Genomic DNA, 24,337 nt, shown 5'->3' on the forward strand with positions numbered 1-24,337 from the left:
GAGAAAAATTAGGAGCTCGCGGGGCTGTGCTGCACATCTGTTTTATTGTATTGATTACTGTGATTACTTGTGAGGAATGTTTTGGCCCTTCTTACCATAAACACTTCCAGATCAGAATCTCCGTGATAGAGCCTGGCAATAGGCATTTTAACACGCTTTCTAAAGTTTGAATTCACATTGCTCTCTAGAAGGTATGTTATTTTCACTGACATCATTTGCCAGTTTTTACACCTACTAGTTTATTCTCTTGCTACTTTTTATTACGGCATGAACTTAACATTTAATTTGATATGCAGCAGTTTCTTAGGCACTCTCCTTTCAGAGGAATACTGGCATCAGGTATGGTATTCTGATTCAGTGGGGTTTAACTAGGTGCAAATAGTAGAAGCAACTGCAATGTTTTTTTCCTTTCCCCAAAACGGGGTTATAGGGGAGAACGGGCACTCAGACTGGTCTGTGTTTTGCAAAAGTTCCACAAGTGATTTTGATATAGAAATTTTAAAATGATTTAACAAAGAAGTTTGTTCAATTTTTTTGACAGCTCTGTTATTTATCCTACTATTCCATTTTTATACCAAATCTGAAGTAGAATTGCTTTTCCTGTAAACATCGTCAGCAAATCAATTTTAACATAGGTTTTAGCATTAGTTGTGATTTCTTTTTCTTATAGGTGTCATCTTTAAGAAATGAAAAGCGAGGCTCATCATATCTCGTCTCTGCCCCAGAAGGTGGTTCAGTGGAATTTGTTGACCAGCATTCTCAGGGCAAAGGAGCATATTACATGGAGACCTACTTAAAAAAGAAGCGAGTGTACTGAGCTAAGTTCTTTCCTTATATAACCTCATAAGGTTCTTTGCAGTATCTCTGCTGTTCATCGCTGCCTTAACTACATTCAGACTAGCCATATCCTTTAAATACGGGTTTATAGTTTCCCAGAAGGAACTGTGTTGTGCAGCAGGCATAATTGCCAAATAAAAAGTAGCAATAAGAAGAGACATCAATTGAGGACATTTTCCACTAGAATTAGATTCATCTTAGTCAATGTGATATAAGTCCACTGTAGAAATTAACAATATTCCTTGTTTTAGGACTGGGAAGAATTTTGACACCATATATAAAAATTTGAAGCAATAAATGGGAAACAGTTTTGTTTCCTGGGCCTTAGAAGAATGAGTTTCTTATAAGCCAATGTGTATTTCAATTTAATTTCCCTTAGAAGTAATCTCATTTATAGATTTTTAGATCTTTTCAGTAGAACTATAGGAATACAAGTACAAAATGCAGTGATGGTACTGTTATAAAGATGCTCTTATAAGCAGACTAAATTATTACCCCCACACCAGCCATGCAATATAAAATCCAAACAGAGTGATAGTGATGTCCAAGGTATACACTGCTACAGAGGCTTTACTCTTAATATGTTATTAACCACTTATGCCTTTTGTGAAAAACAAGGTGTTTTAAGAAAAGTAGCTCTGGTGATCTAATTTCAGGGGTTGGCAAACTCTACCCTGGGGTTAAATTCAGTCTTCTACCTGTTTTTGTACAGACTACCAGCTAAGAATGATGTTTACATTTTTAAATGGTTGGAGGAAAAATGAAAACCTATGACTTTAAAATTATAGAAGTTCAGTGCCCATACGTAACATTTTATTGGACCACAACCGTGCTCATTCATTGACACATTTCCTATGGTTACTCTTGTGCTGTGGTGGCAGAGCAGAACAGCTGCGACAGGGACCAGAAGGCTTGCAAAGCCAAAAGCACTTACTGTCTGGCTCTTCACAGAGAAAGTGTGCCGACCCCTGACTGACAGTACTGATTACTTAGTCTTTTTATGTCACCTTTAGCTTTTGCAGCAGACTTGTAAGAGGCAAAGAACCTAGGTTTGTCTTGTTTCATAGCATAGACTAGTGATGATCTAATTACTAGAATAGGGCATATTTTGACCGTCAAATGCCCTATTTCTACAAAATTATAATAAAGCATTCAATATTGTCCTTTCTGAAGGAATCTTATGGAGTAACAGTATTTATAATAACTATTTTGAGCTAATAAGCTTTACCTCACTCTGCTTGGTCTCATTCTTCTGTAGTGTATTAAGCTAAAAATTTATCGGCTATTATTTAACCCAATTTGTGAAAAATTTGTTTTATTGCATATAACTTTTCACATCACCATTTCCTGAAGACCCTGGTATCAAATGCATGAGAAATGCTTTGCCATCTAGAAATCTCTACGTTTGTTCCTTGTTATGAGACCACATAATTGATGTAATGGAGTTTAGGGGGGTCTCACTGATTCTAGTCTTTTTGAACTCTGAGCATTAAAATGCCTTGTAATTTGGTGGACTTATAAGATCCTGTTTTAATTATGAAGTTTAAAATTGATATGTTGTATGATTTGTAAAGAATTTTACTTGGTCTAATTTATTGCATATATTCTTTTGGAAATGACAGCCAGAAAGTTAAAACTAAGAGTTTCTAAGAAGTATACTACCTATGAATAACTGATCGGGATAACCGTTCCTCGGTTATGACTCAGGAGATAAATAATGGCTTCTCCTTGCTCTGCACTTCTTCCCATTTTCCTGTTCATTAAGCTTCTTCAATGCTTAGTCACTTCTGTGACAGTAGAAACAGAAGATAGTGAATTTTAAATCAGAGCTGCAAAAATGAAAGCAGGAAGAGGTTGAAAGAACTAAAAGATATTTTGGATTATAGCACATGTGGATCTGCCATCTGTACTGGCCTGTGCCCCATTATCACTGGACATAACAGATAAGTACAAATCAAGTGTTGTTAGTAATAAGGACCATTACCAAACCTCTCAAAGTTACTGTTATTTTTCTAAGTAAACAAATTGTCTGAAATGCTATGAAAACGAAATCTTAATATTAAAAAGCATATGCATGTGAAGTCTCTAGCATATTTATTTGTATAAAGAGTAAACAAAAAGTGCATATAGAGTGGCCACAGGTTTGATAGTGATGTAAGGTTATTGAACAACTCTAAATGGCAAGTTCATTATTGCCATTGAATCCAGAACTCGTTATCAGGCTCAAAAGGTGAAAAATAATAACATCAAACAAATGCTAGACAGTATTAACACAGTTTTTCAGACTCTTGGTCATATAGGTCTTATGGTTCACATTGAATCAGAGCTTAACATTTTGATCACCCAGCTACCCCCAAGCAAACTGAAAACTGTCTAGTGGATCCTGAACTCCACAGTGCTTCTACCTGGGTCTTTTCTTTCAAGTCCTATGCTGTAGGGTGATGGTCAAAATAGTGATCGACTTTTGCAGATGGATATAAGTACTGAAATACTCTAAGAACAGTGCAGTGTGCATGGTATATAGTCTTGTTGCATACAGCATCCAAAACCAATGCTGGAATAGCTTGCCCCAAAGTGGTAGTTATAAAAGGATATCCATGGACATTTCTTAAAAGCATGTATAATAGCATCCAGGTTCTTGGAATCAAATCTGATTAGGAAAGCACTGGCACAGTTCTCAAGAATTAACATCATTAACATCATGCAGCAAAGGATCTATTCCATAACTGTCCCCCTGAGTATGACCAAGTTTCTCAAAAAAAATAAAATGGGTACCACTGGTCACCCAAAGGGACAGGAGCTAAGCCACTAGAGAAACAATTTAAAGTTTAAGTCCTACTGGTGACAGGCATACCCTTGTTTTTGTATACTATATTATGGGTATCTGTCACTGTGTAGATAATGAAACTTTAGAGCATGTTAGAGTGTCATCTAAGTCCATTAACCTTTGATTTTTATATGCCAGAAACATTTCAAATCAACTGGCAGCTGAGAGAAAGCAATCGTCTTGTGACTTTACTATCATCAGCTCATCTTTTGAAAAATGCCATTCTGCTGTACAGCTGTGAGAGGAGCCAGATGAAATGGTAGTATATTCTTTCCAAAAGGAGGAGTGCTAATATTTTTGGTTGATTATTTGTCACTATGTTACTCGTGCCAAATTTAGAGGAAGAAGTACTTACACACATTAAGCACTACAGTGTCTTATACATGGATACGTACCCAAGTATCTTTTTAGACAGAATACAAACTTTTTCCATTAAAAATGATTTCAAATGGCCTGGGTATTCATTATGGGAAGGAGAACTTGATACACAGTGGGATTTAAATGTTCTTCATGCTCCTATTTTTAAAAGTGCTTCAAATCCTTCGATAAGGTTCTGAAAGGTTGTCCGATTAGATGGGTGGAATTCCCAGCATTTTCTCATAAGGTGATAAATCTGTAAAAGTAAAATGTTAGATTTGGGATCTTTTGTAAAAATTTTAGATACAGCAAGACTAAGAACTGTGGAAATCACTTTCCTTTATAAAATAAGAGTATTTGAATAATTTTAAAGATACAGAAAATATGACAATTATACTTCATAAATAAGATTTGAAAAGCTCATGAGTTAACTGACCATAAACCAATTTAAGAGTGAAGTTATATCTCGATTTAGAGTCTATAAATTTCCATACTTTTTCCTTCACTCTTTTGACTCTACTATTCAGTACATCTTAGTCTAAAGAGTTAGTTTTAAAGGCTCAATTCACTTTAGAATACAGAAAACTGAATGCCATAAATGCTATTAAGTGGGATAAACTTATATACACAAAGTGCAATTAAATATCTGTCATAATAAGGCTATATCAAAATATGCTCCTTTGGGGTGCTCACTGAGGTGAGCCTACTTTTGGAGGGTATCTTTGCTTTGAAAATAAATAACATGTGGCTGTCATCTGACCCAAAGATGATTCTCTGATACGTTATCTGAAATTCAGCTTCAGAAAATGATTTTAAAGTTTTCTACTCTTTTCTACTCCCTTGTTGGATAACCCAAGCTGTGAAAATAATAAAAATTTTTATTACTGTGAAGTGACCCATAAATACCTCATCTGGACAGTTATGTGGACAAGGCAAACGTTTTCCTTCTTTTAATGTATTCACAAGTCTTGTTACTGTCATCTGGCCATGAGTAGGGCCTATCATTTTCAGGAACAACTATGTAAAATAAAACCAAACAAAATGTGTTACTTTGCACATATTTATATAAACGCTAAATAGGTTAAGGTGAAATTTCTAGAATTAACTGAAAATTAAAATAACAAAAAGGCTTTTGCCTTAGGTAACTTTAAATGAAAGTCCAAAATCCTTATTAGCTCTCAGTGATCATCAGTCTGTAATGGATCTCTGACTCAACGGATCACTCCTCCGGGTGGAGAGGCTTTTCCCGTGAGAATGATCTCATTTAAGAATACGTGGGGCTCCCTCCCATGCAACTATCCCTGGGCTCCTCGCACAGATAAGACCCTTGATGGTCAGAGTTATCTTAGAGAACTTTGGAGTCCTTGTGAAATCAAGACTGGAGAGAGCCATAAATAACTCAAGTTAACGACATTAAACGGAAAGCGATACTTTCCATTATAATACACTGAAGGATAGACACATTTTAATTGGGTGCTAGGTTCAAATGAAAAGACAAGACTTACTGCCATGGGACTGGAATCTGAATCACAGTAAGTAAGCAGCTCGTGCAGAGTCACTCCGAAAGACCAGACGTCAGAGGCGATATAAAATTTACACTGAATTAAACATTCTGGAGCGTACCTAAAAAAAAGTAGGACATGAAACTTCATTGCCTGAAAAGGATATTCCAACAAACATTAGAGGAGCTCAGGAAAATCACCCTTTTGGTTTTACTTAGAATCTAATAAAGTGTGTCATACATTGATCCCATAGGTGCTGTGATGTACATTCTGACACACAGAGCAATGTCCCATGCAGGCTTTCAGTAGTACGTACCTGCTCTAAAATAATAGTAAGACAAACTTGTGCTCTCCATGAGGAGGGTGGCATGTGATGACAGGGCCCAGGTTTTATCTGCCTGCAAGCTCAGAATGAGCTAGCAGTGACCTCAGTATTCAGACCTCTTCCAGTGTCAATTGTTTCGATGAATGATACCCAACTGCCTAAGCCAGAAACAAGCAGCCCCATATCCCAGTTCCTGAATACTTCTCAAACCTATTCACATCTCAAACCCCACTGTCACTTTGCTAAATCACTGTCCATCCACTGACTCCAGCCATATCGGCCTCTCCAGCTCCAATCTTGCTCCCCTTCAGTCTATAGTGATCTTTTAAAAAGTCCCCATCCTCAAACCTTCCAGGAACATCCCGAAGCTCTTGGGATGACATCCCAGCTCTGTAACTCAGCTACCAGTGCTGTCTTAGCAACCCACCCAAGACAGACCTCCTGCTTTATGACCCAGCCACAGCTTATTTCATTTCCTGGGACTGCCACTAGTCTTGTCTCATTCTTGTTAGTCACACATGCCTTCTTCTAACCACCTTTACAAAACCCCATGAATATTTTATGGTTTTATAGTCAGAACTTCCAAGAAAACCAAGCCTGAACCTACTATACTTATGGCACCACAAAATTGGCTGCCTCACCCATTAAACTCTAAACTCAGTCTGCTTGTCCACCGTATCTCTAGTACTTGGCACAGGGTAGGGCCTTGACATGTATTTGTTTAACAAATGAAGGTTTAAGCATCATGGTGGGACAGGATCTATGTTCGTGTCTGTGTGGGATGTACCTTCCAGGAGTGGACCAGTTTTATGGGGACAGGTCAGGTGTGGCGTGTGGAGTGGAGATGTAAGCAACTTCTCTACAAGACAGTGTTCCAGGCTGACGGGTTGGAGTCTGGATGTAGCCCTCTAATCAAGATACTCTTGGTGATTCCTGAGAAGATGGCAAAGTTGCCCATGGATTTTGCTCTGCTTTGTCCCTGAATCTGTTCCATGCCTACTTGGTCACCTCATTCCTGCCTCTGTCCTACCTGCTTTTCAGGCTTCCACTGCATGGATGTGCCTACTCCAACTTTTAACTCAATTTTAAGAACTGTTAGATGAATGCCTTCTCCTGGGAAGCTGGAGATGTGAACCTGGTGGTTTGAGTTCTCTATTCCTTGGAAGGTGGTGTCATATGAAGCTCAGGCATTTCTCTGTGGCTTGCTTACAGCGAAACAACTTGAAGGCAAAGATCAACCAATTCTAAATGTTCTAAGTCCTTTCCAACCTCAACTCAGGCAAGAGGAATGAGAGACATTAACAGAGCTAGAAAGGGTCTATCGAAACAAGAAGAAACCCTGTGAAACAGTGACAAAATCTTTGTGATTTTACCAAAACACAGGGCTGTCCCGATCATCCTTGACTGTGTAGTACTCCTTATCGGTTTCGATTGCTTTGGTTAACCCAAAGTCTCCAATTTTCACTTGGTGTTCACTCTCAACGAGGACATTTCTTGCTGCTAAGTCTCGGTGAACGTATTGTCGTGAACCCAAATAGTCCATCCCCTGAGGAAGAGAAGTAAAATTAAGAGTGCATTCCTGAAGACCAATTCAGATTGTATTTTGTGTGTGTGTATCCTTTACTTCATGACAACAACAAAAAATTGTCATTTCATTCACCTCTCATGGATTGTTTGTTGTTTTTTAATGCAAATATAGTAAAACCAATCGTATTCAAATAAATGTGCATTAAATCAGCTATAGCTATATTTAACAAATCAGTTCAGTTTCTTACTAGAGGCTAATTTTTCATCCAAGTCATGTAGAGCAAAATAAACTCAGTATAATTATTGGAAAAGTTTCCCAATTACAGTCTAATTACAAACCAATTACCCAGGGCTGAGTGCCTGATTTTTTAATCTTTAACATTTGTTTTGTTTTGTTTTTTACCTTACAAATCTGAACGGCATATTTTAACTGCTGGGTGAGGTTAATTTTGTTCTTATTCTTTGGAAGATATTCCTTCAAGCTTCCTGAAGGCAGAAATTCCATGATGAGCTTAATACCATTTCCTCCTGTATAGAAAAATACATCCATCAGTGTGAGGTTTCCAAAGGAAGGAACTGGGGGAGAGTAAAGAGCATGAGATCTAGAGACATGGGACCCAAACTAATTTCAGTATCACCCCTAAACCACAGGCAAGTTAACTTAACCACTTAAGCCCCATAGCCTCGGGATGCTCAGCAGTGAACAGGGATAGTAACACTCGGGTACCTGCTGTCAGAGTCAGCAGCATTCACTGAGATAATACACAGTGCTCTGCAAACCACTGGACAAAGGAAAGTATTTCTAAAATATCTTTTCACTACCAAAGTATAATACAGAAGTATAATACAGAAGTATTGACTGGCTTGCAAATAAGATACGCTTATTAGTAAATACTACTTGCCACCTTGATTTAGGCAACTAGGAAACAAAATTTCCTGGCTAGTGTTGGATCAGAAGACTAGGGAAAGGGGAAGGGTGAGTATCTGTTTTATATGGCCTAAATGCCCAAGTGCCAATATCCAAATGGGTGAAGATCAACCCCCACTGTGGGTGTGTGAACAGCCTGAAGAGATAATACTGGAATCATCTCTGGCTGAGAGGGAAGCTGCTCAGCTTTCCCCTGGCTGGGAGGAGCTCTGCAGCTGCTGGGCAACGTGACAGTGCACACAACTTTGAAGCCCTAGAGCTCCTGGAGGCCATCAGCTAGCATGCACTCAGGATGGCCCAGATAAAGGTGAGCGCACTGCCTGCTCAGACAGTCACTCAGTCTTTAAACCAACCTCTCTGTAGAACATACCATCTTCTGTGCAGATGCCTTTGTACTTCACAATGTTCTCATGATAGAGGTTCCTTAAGATTTCAATTTCCTTCTTCAGATCAGCTATGTGGTTACCTCCACTCTCAGGCTTCAGGGATTTGACAGCCACCTGCTCTCCTGTATTGTCCCCTTCAGGGTCATACCTGCAGAGCTCAACTTTCCCAAAGTGGCCCTGGAGGGAAAGATGCATGTACTTGATTAGAGAAGTTCCTGCCTGAGCCAGCAGAAACAACTTAGAAGAGGAGGCAAGATGGAGCCAAGACCACCCAATCAGGAAAGGATAGTCTCTTCAACAAATGGTGCTGGGACAACCGGAGAATCACATGCAGCACCATGAAACTGAACCCCTATCTCACACCACTCACAGAAATTAACTCAAAATGAATCGAAGACTTAAACATAAGACCTGATACCATAAAATTCCTAGAATAAAACAGAAGCAGCTCATCAATATTGGTATTGGAAATGATTTTTTGGACATGATAGCAAAAGTACAAACAGCAAAAGAAAAAAAAAATCAACAAATGGGTCTATATCAAACTGGAAAGTTTCTGCATAGCAAAAGAAACAATTAACAAAATGAAAAGGCAGCCAACAGAATGGGAGCTTTTGCAAACCATATATTGGACAGGGTTTAATATCCAAAATATATAAAGAATTTATACACATTAATAACAAAAAACAAACCACCCAGTTAAAAAATAGGCAGAACTGAATAGATATTTTCCAAAGAGGACATCGAAATCACCAATAGGCACATGATAAGATGCTTAACATCACTAGGAGATGCAAATAAAGTCCACAAGGAGCTATCACTTCACATCTGTTAGAATGGTTATCATCAAGAAAATGAGCCAACAGGTGCTGGTGAGGATGTGGCAAAAAGTGAGCCCTTATACACAGTGAGTGGGAATGTAAATTTGTCCAACCACTATGGAAAACAATATGAAGATTCTTTAAAAAATTAAAAATGGATCTATATGATCCAGCAATTCCATTTCTGGGAGTACACCCAAAAGAATTAAAAAGAGGAGTTCAGTGAGATATACACACCCCATGTTTATCACAGCACTACTCATAATAACCAAGATACAGAAGCAACCCAAAAGCTCATCACAGATGAACAGATTAAAAACATGTGGTATGTATACACAATGGAATATTATTCAGCCATGAGAAAGGAGGATATCCTGCCATTTGCAACATGAATGGATCTTGAGCACATTAGGCTGAGCAAAATAAATCAGAGTAGAGAAAGATAAGTATAGTATGATATCATTTATATGTGGAATCTAAAAAAATCAAACCTGTTTAAAAAAAATAAAATAGGAGTTACCAGGGGATGAGGTTGGGGGCTAAGACTGACAGTGTTTAAGGATATAAACTTGTAACAGGTACTAAAATAGAGTTACTGTACAGTATATTGAACAAAGAATAATACTGTACTGTAAGTATATAATGTGACATATTACATGGGCAACCATATTATAACATGTAAATGTATATATATTATAGATATATAACATAATATAAGGGTAACACACACTGTACCCTTTACATATTACATGTGAGATTTTTTCAATTAAAAAAAAAAAAGGAGGCTTGCTCCCTGTGCTGTTCCCCCAAAGGCCAAGAGCGAACAGCACAGCCTGACCTTGCAGTAGCAGGCTCCTTCCTACCTTATCACCACAGCCCCTTCCCTCACCCGCCGTCCCCTCTGTTACTGAGCTAAGACAAAGAAAGTATCAGGTAACTGGTGAACGAACACATCGATCCAGTTTCCATGAAAATGCAACCCCAAAGGAAATAAAGGCTATTTTTGGACAGATGGGACAGCAGTGGCATTCCTGGACAGCCCACACTGCAGGGGAGGCCCCACAGTGCAGCTGCAAAGAGTGTCGCATGAGGCGGTTTTAGAAGACATGGGATAAGCCCCAGCTAAGCCACTCGATAGTGATGTCGGTCCAGTCACCAAATCTTTTGAGCTGGCCTGGAGGCGTTCAATATATACTGCAGTGATAAACCCTCTGGAATATTGTGAGTAACTAGGACGCTGTGCTTGTAAAATGACCAGCCCATAGCCTGTCACACTACAGAGACTCAAGGCAGGTCATAGTCTTTGTACAAAGACACGAATCCCTATCTCCATCACATTACATTAACTTAGCAGACTCCCACATGAGGCCCCAAGGAAAGCTGATGTTGGTTGGCATCCTGTGTAGTAAACTATCCCTCATTTAAGCAGCCGCACAGGCTACAGACAGCCAGGAGAGTCGGAGACAGGGATTTTTCATTTCTACCGTATCTACGCCTCCTACCCAATATCGCCTTTTTCCATCTTCCTCTGTCCTTTAGAGAAAAATCGAGTATCCCAAGTGAGCTGGCCAATGTCCTATGTGCACACATAGCCATATATACATGCTATCACTATGTGAGTGACACAATCCCCTATGATACAAGTGGCCTAAAGAAGATGCACTAACATGCTTTCCCTTATAAATTTTGACCCAAAATAAGAGAGAATGGAGAGTGACTTTAAATGCCGACAGAAGTGACATGGTCAGAAGATACAAGAGTGTGACTTGCCTCTCCCAAGTCACGGATCCTCTTCAAGAACCGCTTTTCAAAATGTGTGGGGTCCACTTCAGTTGCTGGCTTTTTTTCTGAAACAATGTCTGGATCTAATGGAAGAAAAAAGCAAACATGTTAAAAAGATACAAATGCCACTCATGGGCTCCTAGTCCCCCACTCCCGCCAACCCACTCTCCAGGGCATTGGCTAATCCTGGTTCAACAGCGCGAGGCAGTGTCTTACTCTGCTCTTCCAGCTTATTGATGTCTCTCATGATGGCTCGGAAAAAGGGTCTCTGGTTGGGGTCATAGTTCATGCAGCGAGTCATAAGGTCTGCCAGCTCCTTACAAGATGGCGTCACTGGCCTGCACCGGCTTTCATAGAATCTTTCTTTCTGTAAAGAGGAAGAGGACCACATGGAAGAAACCAAAGGAACCGCCACAGACCTTTTAGCCCCAGGTGAAGGAATAACCAATCCCTAATTTTAATTCCCAACAGCTCTGCTTAAAGGTAGAGTTCATAGAGGTGTGTTAAAAATTTTTTAATAAACAGACTGGAAGACAATATGGCGAAGTGTTAAAAAGTGGCAAGAATATGGTGACTGCTATTTTCTTAAGTTTTTCATGTTTTTCAAATTGTAAAATTCAGAAACAAATAATTGATGCCACTTTAAAAAATTAAGTGGAATCACTACACTCTTGTTTCTCATCTGTAGCTGAATCTTGAGAATACTAGTTCCTCTTTCGGATCCTCGTGAGTCCGGGGGGGAAGGTGGGGGCAGGCTCAGAGGAAGAAGAGGAAGAGAGATTGGGATTAAGGAGCTGAGAGCTGCCCTCACCGTTCCCCACTCCAGGGCCATCGAACCCAACCAAGGGCACTTGGGAGGAGAGGGGAGCTCTCTTTTATCAAAGGCACACTCCCTTCCTTAGATCATCCCCATATGGCCCTGGGTACACAGCAGGTGCTCAATAAGTACAACAAAGAGTATGCTGTTTTATTTCCAAGGGTGTTCAAAATAAAATGGCTTTCCCAAAAGCCTAGGGTGAAAATACCAAATAGATTTACAGATCTGATGGTTTCCCTATCAGTTTTCGCTTAACTCCTCTATCTTGCACCATCTCTACCTGGCAAAAGGTTAACTGGTGAAAGGTTCCACCTTTTTGATCGCCTCCTATGTGTACACCCTCCACTCTGGATTCCCACTGCCACTCCCTGTTTCAGCCTCTGAACATGAATCCCCTCCTGGTCTCTTCTCTGCCTGTCTGTCCCAACCACTGCATCCAGATGAACTGTCCCCGAGCCGATTCTGACCACCTTACTCATCACCCAAAACTTTCAATGTCCCACATGACCCCCCAGTAAAATCTCTGGAATTCAGAGATTTTTACAATGTGACCCCAAATGATCTTTTCAACCTATCACGTGTCACTGCTCTCCATATTCTAGGCAAATGAAACCACTCGTTGCTTTCCACAGATAACTGAAATTCTACCTTCCCTCTGGTCAATCCCTCCCAGCTAACAGTGCCTACACACACAGGCACATTCCAATAATTGAATCACTGGGCCAGGGTCAGTGGTCCTTTCTTGTTATTTTTACCACTTTATTCTTTTGGAATTAGAGTCTCCACTCTTCTCACAAGTAAACGTGACAAGTTCAAGCCTCACTTGTTTTGCATTCTAGCTGGGGAACCCAAGTGAGCGTCTTGGGCTACCTGTGTCTCAGTTACCTGACCTGTAAAATGAAGGTAACGACACCTCCCTACCTAACCTGCAGGGCTCTTAGGGCAACAGTTTCAGATATTATTTGTGGATTCCTTATTACTATTTCAGCCTAACTCTCCTACCACACCCTAAGGTCCTCAACGGAAGGCAAGGCCTATGTCTATTTCATTGTGAGCCCCTGGCTTTTACCTAGGCAATAACTGATACACTGTAGAAACTCAACGAATATGTTCATTTTGCTGAGTAACAGGCACTCAATCTCAGATAAATAATATAATGACCTATTAAGCATGTGTTGTGTACCTGGTACTCTACATTCATTATTTACTTAATCTTCACAGCAACCCTACAAAATGGGTATTATTTACCCCTATTGTACAGATGATGAAATTGAAGCTCAGGTAAGTTTAGTTTAATTTGCAAGGTCACATAGGCAGTAAGCCTGAGCAGGGGGTTCAAAACAAAGTCTTGCCCACTGCATCCCACATGAGGCTTCCTGGGAACTCCTGGACGTCCATGAATGCCCAGGGAGCCCTCGCCCAGCTCGCACCCTGAGCAACAACTACTTACCTCGATCAGCGTCTTGTCTTTCAGGGGGATCTCGCCGTTGTAGCAGATTTCCCAGAGTGTGGTTCCGAAGCTCCACTTGTCAGCGGCCACGCTCAGGTTCTTGGAGTCTTCGACACACTCAGGAGCAATCCACGGGATGCGTTCTATGCACTCTGCAAGAAGACAGCAGACATTTACAGATCAGTTTCTAGAATCACCTGGGGAGTAAATCACTCCCACTGCAGCAAGTACTGTGAGCCAACAAAGAAACAATTTCGCGCAGTGTTTTCTGAACTCAGACCATGGCCACATTAGCTCCGTGGGGAGCTTGTTAAAGTGTGGTTTCCAGGCCCCTCATCCCTGGTGCTTTGGGTACGTCAGTCTGAGTCAGGGCCAGCGGACCGTCTGTTGATCACAGACCCCCCAGGAGGGTAGCCAGTCTTTTGAAGCTCTGGCCTCAGAAACAGCAAAGCACTCAGGGTGGAGGCCAACACCCTGAGGAGGGAGAACAGGGGTCATGTGGACAAAGGCTTAAGAAAGAGAAGGCAGGGGAGGAGAAGCCAACTTATCAGAGCAGGCATGGGCTAACCTCACGTATTCTGCACAATCACCCCAAAGATTGTATTCATTTTATGTAGGTTTTCTTTCACTGGGGAAAGAACAAGGGAAGGAAAGACTGATGTAAAGAAGTCACATCTCTCTCACACCCAGCTACTTCTGTATCCCCTATTCTGGCTTCTAACCAAAGCCAGTGATTTGAGCAGAAACCCCTGTCATGTCCATGGAAATGCCACTCAGTCAGCCCAATGGCCTCGCAGCACAGCCTCCCGGGACTGGGTGGAGGCAAGGGGGCCCCTCCTGAGCTGGGCATTCACAATCAGGCCCACTTCCCTTCCTCCCCCGCCTTCTCATGTCCTTCCTCCTACATGCAGGGGCTGCTGTCACCTTGCTGCAGGCCCATCTTACTGATCTGCAATCCCACCACTTGCCTGAATCACCCTCTGTTCCCCAAATGGATGATGCCTCTCCCCTCTGAAAGCCCACAGCATTCGACTGGCATCTCTTGTGGGAGACCTAGTCCCTACTCATTCAAAAGTCATCTGTGCCCATGCCTCAGACCCTTGCTGAGGACAGGCCCCCTGACAGATTCATGGCTGAATCTGCCTCAGGACTTGGACGACGGCTGGATGATAAGTGTCAAACAGGTACTGAAGGCTGCTTCCCTTTCCCCGTCCAAGGAATCAATGGTTCGGGTCTTATTTGTAAGTCTTGGTTTTCATCCTGGCTCCCTTCCAAATTTAGTCCAGTCCTGAGTTACTGAGCAAAACTCTAAGTGCCAGGCACTATGCTCGACGACTGGAGGCTGCTGGCCATCCTGGCCAGCGGCACACCCTGGGTCACGCTGGTATTCCACGTAGGGCCTACAAGCCTAAGAGGCAGAGCACGACCTGTACAGTGCCAGTTTCAGAGTCTTAGCTCCCAGATCTGTCCTTTCCCTTTGCGCCCACAATGCACAATAACCTCAGAGGACACATGACCACAGTGACTCGGGTGTCTCCCCAAACTGCTCACTAACTACAGTGGATTTCAAAGAAACACAGTGGAGGACCCAAGAGCCCCCACTCTTCCTGACGTCTGCCTGACCACCTCTGAACCCAGCAGCATCCCTTTGTGCTACCGCAACGCCCTGAACACAGCCCCTACGTTACAAGTGAATTGTCTGTTTCTCCTACTGCACAGTCAGCTCCTTAAAGGAAGCAGGGACTAACTCCGCCCTACACTCCATGTCTTCCCTGACTCCCAGGGCATGGTAGCAGCACCAGACACCGATCTGCTGAAGTGTACTTCTAAAAGGAGACAGACAGAACCCCAGCCCCAGCCCCCTTCTCACTGGCCAGACCCTGCCTTGGGATGGGGGTGAGGGGAGAGGGGAGAAGGACAAGATGTGAGGATAGGGAGACACACCTTGCCTGGTCAGCACCGTGATGGGGATGCCGGGGTCACTGAGCTTGATGAATGGGCCGCACTCACTGTCAATGCCCTCACGAGCCAGGAGGAGGTTTTTCGTGCACACGTTTCCGTGGACCAGGTCTTTATCCTCCTACAGAGCGGAAAGAGTGAGCTCAGCGAAGCTGCCCGCAAGGCTGCGTGTCTTCGGTCCTGCCCACACACCGTTTTCAACCCTAGCCCTCAGATCAATCTCTCTACATTCCCTGGCTGCAGCCAGACCCAGGTGGTACAGCTCTCCCACCATGACTTGGGCACGTTATATGTCCCTTATCAGTGAAACAGGGATAATAGTGGAGCATGCCTCACAGAGATTTTGCAAGAATTAAAGGGATTAGAACCTGTAAAACTCTTGAACAGGTGAACTACCACTGATGCTAGCGGTTTCTTTCATTCATTCAACAAGTAATACATTCTTTTTTCTCTTACCATACATTGCAATACAAAAGTCAGTCTTCTGACATGATAAAACTTCCCTCTAAACAGGATTCATACATTTGGATCACAGGGAGGAGCCCAAAATGACCATTTTCACTAGCACCAGGCGCACGTGTGTTTTACCCACAGAGCGTGGGTCCCTCCGGCCTGTTTGGCTACTGCTTGGCTAGCACCTCCTTCCTGCCACCCCCTACTGGGACACTCTGGTTCTGTGGGGACCACCATGGACATCAGAATACACTTACCAAGTAACTCAAGGCGCTGGCCAGCTGTTTAGCGACTTTGAGCTTCCATGGTGTGGTGAGGACATCACTTTTCCGGTGCATGAAGAGATCCAGGGGCCCTCCCTCCACAAACTCTTCCACCATGATATCTACAAGCACAAAAAGAGCCATCTCTGGAACCTTCTGTCCATCTGGGACAGTAATTTCCCTCATTCCCTTACAAGAGCCCAGTTTGGAGGCTGGTACTCAGCTTGAGAGGATGCAAACCTCTCAAGGGGTCAACGGCAGACTGCTCCAGAGCTGGACAGGCCTGGGTTCAGCCCTGGCCCAGAGCTCCTTATACTCACTCACAGGGCAACAGACTCAGCTTACCCCAACCTCCCAGGGCCCAGAGTTGGCAAGAAGTAAATGTTCAAGAAATGAGTGAAAAACAAATGGGATTTAATTCCATGTCCACTATTAAACAAGTGACGCACTCAGTGCTTCGAATTCCTTGATTGCCAAAAAGGCAAGAAGCACGGACAGCATGAAGTGCGTTATAGTCGCACTCGTCTTCACAGCACCCACGCCCCCCGGCCAGGGCCAGCTTCCCCTTCCCAAGAGAATACACTTACTCTCCACGTCTCGGACACAGACGCCATAGAGGTATACGATGTGTTTGTGGGAGACCTGCCTCATCATGCTGGCTGCCTCGAAGAATGCCTGTGGGAGACCAGGACAAAGGAATCTCAGGGACAGACTCCTCTGGTCTGACCCCAAAGGGGAACTACTGAGAGGAAAATCAGTAGGCCCCCAGGAAAGGTCACAACTCTCATCATCCAGGTCTTGAAGACTGTCTGCCTGCCCGGGAGAGCCCAAAGGCCAAACCCTTACCTTGAGGTCAGTCTGGCTGGGCTGTAGTATTTATTTAGAAAACCTAACAGGTTACAGAGCCAGGCGGGTGGGATAATCTAACAAGTTCCCCGTTGGGTGCTCATGTCCATCACTTTCTCTTCCTTTAAACTTTGGGAAATAACGTTTGACACGACATTAGAACGAAAGGGAAACCAGGGCAGCGGAGCTCTGCCAAGATTTGCCTTTCTCACCCGCGAGCTGCCTGCCAGTCCCAGGCAAGTTTTTACTGCTCTGGGCTTTAAGTTTCCAGGCTGTGAAGTGACAGCCCTGGACCACATCAGGGACTTTGAGTCCACTCAGCTGGAGGCCCAGGGCTCCAGCACCACCACGAGGACCTCTCGGTAGGAATGCGAGGAGAGTGAGATGGACAGAGAGGGGCTGCTCGATCTACTCCATCTCCGATGGTCCCTTATTTTACATACAGGTTTATGTAAGATTACATTTGAAGATAGAAATCCTGACTAAAATACAAATTTGAAAGTCATAAATGAGGCCACTGTGCACCACTGGTTCTATGAATGGGGGTGGGAAGGGTCGAGTTATAAGGAAAACACTTGCCAGAGAAATGTCCCTGTGGCTGGGGTCCAAGACTTTGAGGATCACTTTTATTCTCTTCTCTTCAGATATTCCTTCGTCCTCCTTGTAATCCACCAGGGTCCCAGAGTAGATGTGTGTCCGCGTGCCTCTCCCAAGGTGTTCACCCTAGAAGAGGAAACAGAAAATTAGGTAACTACTGTCTGGGGCTACTGTGGTGCCAGAATCTGGGACTGAGGACTTACTGGGACACAGAATGCCAGAAAGGGGTGGGGCAAAGGTGAAAGATTCCCAGCAGCTCGCAGCCTCTCCAGCGCCTAGCCCTGGTCAGGCCTCCAGAAGAAATGAAAGCTACTTGGCCAAACACAGTCTTGGCACTTCCTGGGCCCCAGGAGACAGTCCTCACATTCCCAAACAGTTCCATCCTTTCTACCTCTAGGAACCACCTACAGCCAAAACATAACCCTGACTTGTCACAAAATTTCTAAGAGCGCCACAATAGCCAGTGACATCAGCCCCACCCGAGGCCTCCAGAGCAGACTCAGAGAGGGCCCAACTGGGGGCTCCCCCCACCACACACACACACACACACACACACACACACACGATGGAGCACAAAGGGGCGTGTTAGTCCTGGCTCTGCCGCCTGCTGGCCATTTAACTTAGGGATGCTCTTTCGCCATGCTCAACTGTCTGCCTACTTTCTATAAATGAGGATAATGATACCTGTCTCCTAGGGTTGTTCCAAGAATCCAATGAGCAAATAGATATAAAAGCTCTTGGTACAGACCCTGGCATGCAGTGGGCAGAAGCCAATCTGCTGGACCAGTGTGTTTTGTTTGATCACCCCCTAGACCAGGCACTTGCTATTTCTCACACGCAAACTGTTCATTTTCTATCCCTCTCTCCAGTATATGTGTGCATTATGTGCATGCTTGAAAATTAGTGATGCAATTTACACATTTATTTCCCCTAGCAATTTCTGCCCACAGAGAAGGTGATATGAAGACAGGCACAGACTGGAAGGACAGGCCCTCGGTTTCCTCACGCGTGGAAAGAAATAATGCCATCAAATGATGCTGCGAGGACTAAATGAGATCATCCTCGCAGAGCCCTTAGCATATAATGACCTGTCTCCACAAACCCAGTTTAAGTTTGAATAATTCTGATTTAAACATTCTTAATATTTGGAAATCAACATATGATTCACAAAACTTAGGCATTATCAAGTTATTAACACACAAAATTCATAAATTGAAGTTCTATGATTCTATTATCCTAGGATTGCCTCCTCCCACCCCTGGTAAGTGGAGAAAATGGATGGTAGCAGACGCTCTAGGCTGACTCCTGTCCCCCACAGGAATGTACGCCACCATTAATCGGGTATATTAATTTGCACAAATGCCAACATTTGTCATCTGTCACAGCAGAATAGCAATATATCCACCCTGGGTCCCATATCCTGGCAAGGTCCTGTGACTATTCATTAAAGCTACATCTGTCCTGAAGCGATTCCTCAGGTTATGGGAAGTTGTGTTCCCAGAACATCCCATAAAAGCCATATGCTTTCAGAATAATTACTCTTCCCCAGAAAGATTACTTATTCCAGTGGCCAAGTCACGGCACCATGCTGTCAGGACTCCACAGCAACCCCCAAAGACCCGGTGGGTCTCATATCAGCCGCCTTCCAAGCTGCTGCCTCTGCCTAGCACTTGCTCTTCATTCTCTGGGTCTCTGCTTTGATGTCACTTCCCCTAGAAAGCCGTCTCTGTCCTCCTGAGGTTAGGCAGGATGACTGTCTCTGACAGTCCCACATCCTGCTGTACTTCCCCACTTAGGACTTGTCTCTTGATAATGTAATTGTCTGTATAAGATAGACAAGACTTTGCCTCCTCCACCAGACTAAGCCTGCTGAGGGTGGCGTCTGTGCCTTGCACACAGAAGTAAACACTGGGGGAAGGGAGGGTGGCAGTTATCTGCCAAGAAGCTCGAGGAGAAAGAGAGAAAGAAGAAAGGCCTGAAGTATATGTCAACTTCTAGACAGAAAAGAGGCTGGGATATTACTGCCCTGGTAACTTTAATCTCTGGCCACAGCTCTGATACCACCAGAGGGACAGAGAATAATAAAGATCAGCCTTCAGTGAAGGATTCACATAAAAGAAGTGAGGCTGTGGACTTCCACTCCCTCAAAACCTTGCCCAATAATTTCAGGGATTAACTTAAAGTAAACTAACAAAACAACCCCATGCCCGTCATTCTCTACCAGGCTCCTTCATGGCAGTGAGCCCATGATTCGCCCTCCGCCACCTCCAAGGTGTCACAGCCTCTCCAAGGTAGTACATGACCCCATGCAGATTTCTTCTCTCCAAGGCTGTTGCACGCTGTCCCCTTTACCTTCTCCTGTGTGTGGCTCTGTGTAAGGGGGCTACGGAACAGGTAGAGAACAGAAAGTGGGCTATGCCCTGGGCCTCACACTCCTAGCCAAGACCAAAGGGCAGCTATGAGGAAAAATGAGTCTGCCTAAGGCTGCACACTCTGAGGAAAAGGCCTGCCAAGGCTGGGACACTGATCTGGGACGTTTTTCCTGACAGGTCTCCTTCAGGCCTAAATTGTGCATCTCCTGCTCCCTCACTGTGTTCTGTGTCTCTCAGCTTTGCTCCTCTGAATGCATAAGGAAGTCCAGACTAAACCTGAGAAGTACTTTGTCACGGAGTGTGTCATGGGGCAGTAAGCGTCATCAGCTCACTCCCTGCCATGGAGACCTGATTCTTGCTGCCCCATCAGCATTCCCATTGAATTTTCCAATTCCTTCTATCTGCAGAAGATCCACAACAGAAGGTCCCTGTACCCTAGACAATCCCACAAAGCCTAACTAATAAACTTCCTTCAAGAAGAAAGCGTTTCTGGGAACATCAGCAAGGCTGGGTAGGGTAGCAGGGTGCTAGTTAAACTGCTTTAATTGTGAAAGGAAAGTCTCCTTGTGTCTTTTCTACCAGGATTTCCCCAAACCCAAGCTTTATCCCTCCCCAGGTCCCTGAGCTGCTCTGCAGAAGGGAGACAGGGCCAAGGCTGGACCCAGAAACCACAGCAATGACTCACTTGCATAATGTCTTTCTTGAGGATCCGATCGAAACTCAGCTGGCTCATGGGGTAGACGGGCTGCCACTCCTGGGCTTTCTTAGTTGCCACCAGCAGATTGGAGATTTCTGTGGACAAGAGGAGAGGTGTCTGTACAGGGAAGGAAAGGCCCAAGATTCCAAGCAACCGGTGTCTGCTGAGCCACGGGGCTTGCCGAACACCTATCTGTGCATTTGTTGGTTCAGTCATTCAACAAACATTTACTAATTTTTACTAAAAGTACTTCATTCCTGCCATCCAAGAGCTCACAGGCTAATAAGAGAATGAAAACTAATCAGACAATTAACCAATCAAAAGGAAAGCTACAATTTGAGCAGCTATCTGAGGACAAGCATGGGTGCTAGGGGTCGACAAAGCAGGTGGTCCTAGTAGGAGAGCTCAGGCAAGGTTTCCCCAAGGATTCCTGCTCTACCTCCTCAGCCTGGTACACGGTAGGATGCAGGCTGAGGAGGAGAAAGCAGCACCATGTTGGGCCTTAGAAGAGATGGGAAGAAAGGAGGGTTAAAAACACTAGTTTTGTGCAGAAAAACAGGGCGGGTGACCCAGGAACAGGGTTGTGCCTGAACCTCTCCCAGCTCCCACGCTGCCCGACACCAAGAAAACACTTTCTGAGTACTTGTTGACTCTATTGATTATAAGCGGACCTCCCTCCAAATTCTAATGATTCAAACAGCAAACCAACACCTTACAAAATCTGCTGGGCCAGGTCCACACAGGTGGCTAACTGGGAATTTACAGTCTACGGGAGTCACCTCCCCCGATGGGGGCCACTGCAGGCTACAGTGTGCCATGGGCAAAGAGAGCTCCTTCCAGACTGACTAGCAGAGAGTGTTCCAGGCACCTGTCAAGATCTCTGTTTACCTCTGTTAGCTGCTGAGCACCAGGCCAAGTGACTCAAACGTGGTCTCCCAAACTCTCACTGCCCTGCAAGGCAGAGGTTCTTTTTTTTTTAAGCTCACATCTCTAATGGTTTTCTCTGTACCAGCTACTATCCTAAGAGCTTTACCACATTAACTCCTTGTTCCTCATGACGATCCTGAGGTACAAAGTATTCTTATCTCTGCTTTATAGGTCAGGAAACAAATTCCAAATGATTAAACCATTTGCTCAAGGTCAGACAGCTAGTACACCCCAGACTTGGGATTCACCGAGTCAGGGATGGCTCTAATCTCTTACTTTCTTTCCACGGCACCCCTGACCCTAGTGGGGGTGTACGAATCTGGGTGCTAGAAACTGGGTTCAAACACAGGTTCCCCTTGTCATCATACCCTGAGTCTACCCCACTCCCCTCCACTGTTATCCTGACTCCACCTTGTTACCTGGGTAGAGTTAGACTCAAACAGGCAACTCCCAACTTCCCTGATGGAGAAAAGACATCAGGAAAAGGCCATGTGAATGGTGTCCCCAGGGAAGGGCCAGAGCAATAGAACTGTGTGGGAAATTAGGAGGATGCGGACAGGGGCTATTTCATGGCTGCTTCAGGGAACACAGCACTAGGGTCAACCAAGCAAGTGGAGGAAACCGTTTGGCCTCCATGGATGCCTTTTCACTAGAAAAATGAGAGACTCAGTCGCACCCCTTGTCGGGACGCTGTGAGGGCTACGCGAGATACCCGAGTTGAAAGGCTCGCTTCAGTGCCTGATGTACAGTGAATGTTCCATGACTGGTAGCCTTTGTAACTGTGACAAGTATTACATCTTAGCGACATCATCCTTGTTGTACTAGTGCTTCCTCGAGCCTTGACAAAAGTTCTCAGTGTCAGAGCTGAAAGGTGAAGAAATCAAGCACCAAGCCTGATGCCACAGATGAGGATGCGAGAGGATCAGTGGTGACCGGGCCAGTGAGCACATGGTCACCCTCAGACTTAGAAAGGGGCAGTGGGGCTGGACAATACACGAGAAATGGTAGACTAACTGTCAGGCCCACTCTGAGTGACTGCCTGCTTTTTACATATTCCATGAGGAGTTTCTCAGTTGTGTTTACAAGTGAGAAACCCATGTTGGGGTCTGACCCTCAGAATCCTGTGATTAGAAGAGCAGAGACACTGAGGAACTCAAAACGACATTCTCCTTAATTTTCATGATTTCACCACTTCTCTAATTTGCAAGTGGCAGAGGAAGACAGAGGGCTTCTGGGGCCTACATGAGGAAGCCTCACACACAGGGCTTATTCTTACTCTCCCCACCTCCAGGCCCTCCTCTTCCCTCCCCTCCTCAGCACCCATCCCCCAGACATACCCCAGTTAGAAGACTTGGCCCTTTCCCCAAAGTCTTGGCCCTGGTGGCTGCACCTGTACCTTTGCGAAGACAGTGTGATAAAGGGGAAAGGTCACTGGAATTGGAGCCAGAATCCATGAGTTCAAATCCCCACTCTTCCGCTAACTACCTAAGTGACCTTGGGCAAGTATAATATGGATAAAAATATACTCTGAGTTGTTCTGAAGTTTAAAGGATTTAAAACATGAAAGACCCTCAAACACTGCCTGGCAAACTGCAAGCGATACTCACATAATAGTAGCCATTATCATCGCTATCTATTGTTACTATTATTGTAAATACCACTGATACTAGCTGTGTGGCCTTGAGCACGTCACTGAACATCCCTAGCCTCAGTTTTCTCATCTTTATAATAGCTACGAAGACCTATTATGTAGATGAAAGAAATGAAACATGCATGCACATGCACACTGCTTGGGACTAGCAAGTACCCACCAATATGGTAGCTACTGCTGACCTTATTCACTTAATCGGCATTAGTGAATGCCGATTCCGTGCTGGGCGTTGTGCTTCCCATGAGTCACAGAGTGGTAAGACCCAGATCCTATCTTACGAGTTCACGGTCAGTCAAGTGGGAGAAACAGATACTAAACCTATTCGATGCAGGGTTCATGGAGCCTCAAAAGAAAGCAAGGAGAGAGGGTTCAATTCCATTCCTGTGCTGCTGTCCCACAGCTACTAGCTCCCAGGTCTGGGTTAGTAGGTGTGGCATCTACACCAGAGACGTCCCCCGCTGATGCCTGCAAAGAATCACATCCCAGTCTCCCACCTGCCACCACCTCTCTCTTCCTGTGGCTGCTGTTCTCCATGTCCTCAACCTCACCTAGAGACCACCAATTCCCAGGACAACAAAAACTGCTTCTAATAGCTGGAAGGAGAGATTATGTGCGTAAACAGGGTCACTGGGCTTTAAGGTTTTAACTCACTCTGAGGACTCACGACCAAGTGGCAGATGTGTTTTTACCTCTGTGAAACATCTTCTATCGCACAAACAAAGGCTGCAGTTACTCTGCAAGGCTGGCAGGAAACCCTATCTGATCAACAAGAACACAAGTCCTTCCTCTTTCACCAAATTCAGTGACAGTCCCTTGCTGGGAGACCAAAATGCAATTCAAACATCAAGAACCCAGACCCTTTTTGTCCTGGTGTCCTTCCTCTGCCAACCCCTGACATAAAGAAGCATTCCCTTAAAAGAACAAGACCTGTCTCAGACAGAGCCCTCCGAGTACCTGCGACTGCACATACTGGGGACTCAGGAACAACTGTGTAGCCCTTTCCCTGAGGCCCG

The 24,337-nt window shown here is 44.2% G+C and overlaps 2 protein-coding genes across 12 annotated transcripts in view; one reads left to right on the top strand and one right to left on the bottom strand.

Annotated features, from left to right (window-relative positions):
• Positions 1–2,918, top strand: part of RAVER2 (ribonucleoprotein, PTB binding 2) — a 69,476-nt gene extending 66,558 nt beyond the window's left edge. For both annotated transcript variants that reach the window (XM_016159133.2, XM_036234830.1), the window contains exon 13: positions 671–2,918. In XM_016159133.2, the coding sequence (XP_016014619.2) occupies positions 671–817 (147 nt within the window). In that variant the 3' untranslated portion in view covers positions 818–2,918. The remainder of the gene's footprint in view (positions 1–670) is intronic.
• JAK1 (Janus kinase 1) overlaps positions 2,915–24,337 on the bottom strand; it is a 118,544-nt gene continuing 97,121 nt past the window's right edge. For all 10 annotated transcript variants that reach the window (XM_036234820.1, XM_016159132.2, XM_036234818.1 and 7 more), the window contains 14 exons: positions 20,735–20,841; positions 17,660–17,803; positions 16,822–16,909; positions 16,229–16,356; positions 15,504–15,639; positions 13,560–13,711; positions 11,509–11,659; positions 11,281–11,375; positions 8,674–8,866; positions 7,779–7,903; positions 7,222–7,394; positions 5,527–5,644; positions 4,928–5,038; positions 2,915–4,277 (listed from right to left, as the gene is read on the bottom strand). In XM_036234820.1, coding sequence (XP_036090713.1) covers positions 4,173–4,277; positions 4,928–5,038; positions 5,527–5,644; positions 7,222–7,394; positions 7,779–7,903; positions 8,674–8,866; positions 11,281–11,375; positions 11,509–11,659; positions 13,560–13,711; positions 15,504–15,639; positions 16,229–16,356; positions 16,822–16,909; positions 17,660–17,803; positions 20,735–20,841 — 1,826 coding nt within the window. In that variant the 3' untranslated portion in view covers positions 2,915–4,172. The remainder of the gene's footprint in view (positions 4,278–4,927; positions 5,039–5,526; positions 5,645–7,221; positions 7,395–7,778; positions 7,904–8,673; positions 8,867–11,280; positions 11,376–11,508; positions 11,660–13,559; positions 13,712–15,503; positions 15,640–16,228; positions 16,357–16,821; positions 16,910–17,659; positions 17,804–20,734; positions 20,842–24,337) is intronic.

The sequence above is a fragment of the Rousettus aegyptiacus genome, unplaced genomic scaffold (genome assembly GCF_014176215.1).
Source record: "Rousettus aegyptiacus isolate mRouAeg1 unplaced genomic scaffold, mRouAeg1.p scaffold_m13_p_1, whole genome shotgun sequence".
In the NCBI taxonomy this organism is placed as follows: domain Eukaryota; kingdom Metazoa; phylum Chordata; class Mammalia; order Chiroptera; family Pteropodidae; genus Rousettus; species Rousettus aegyptiacus.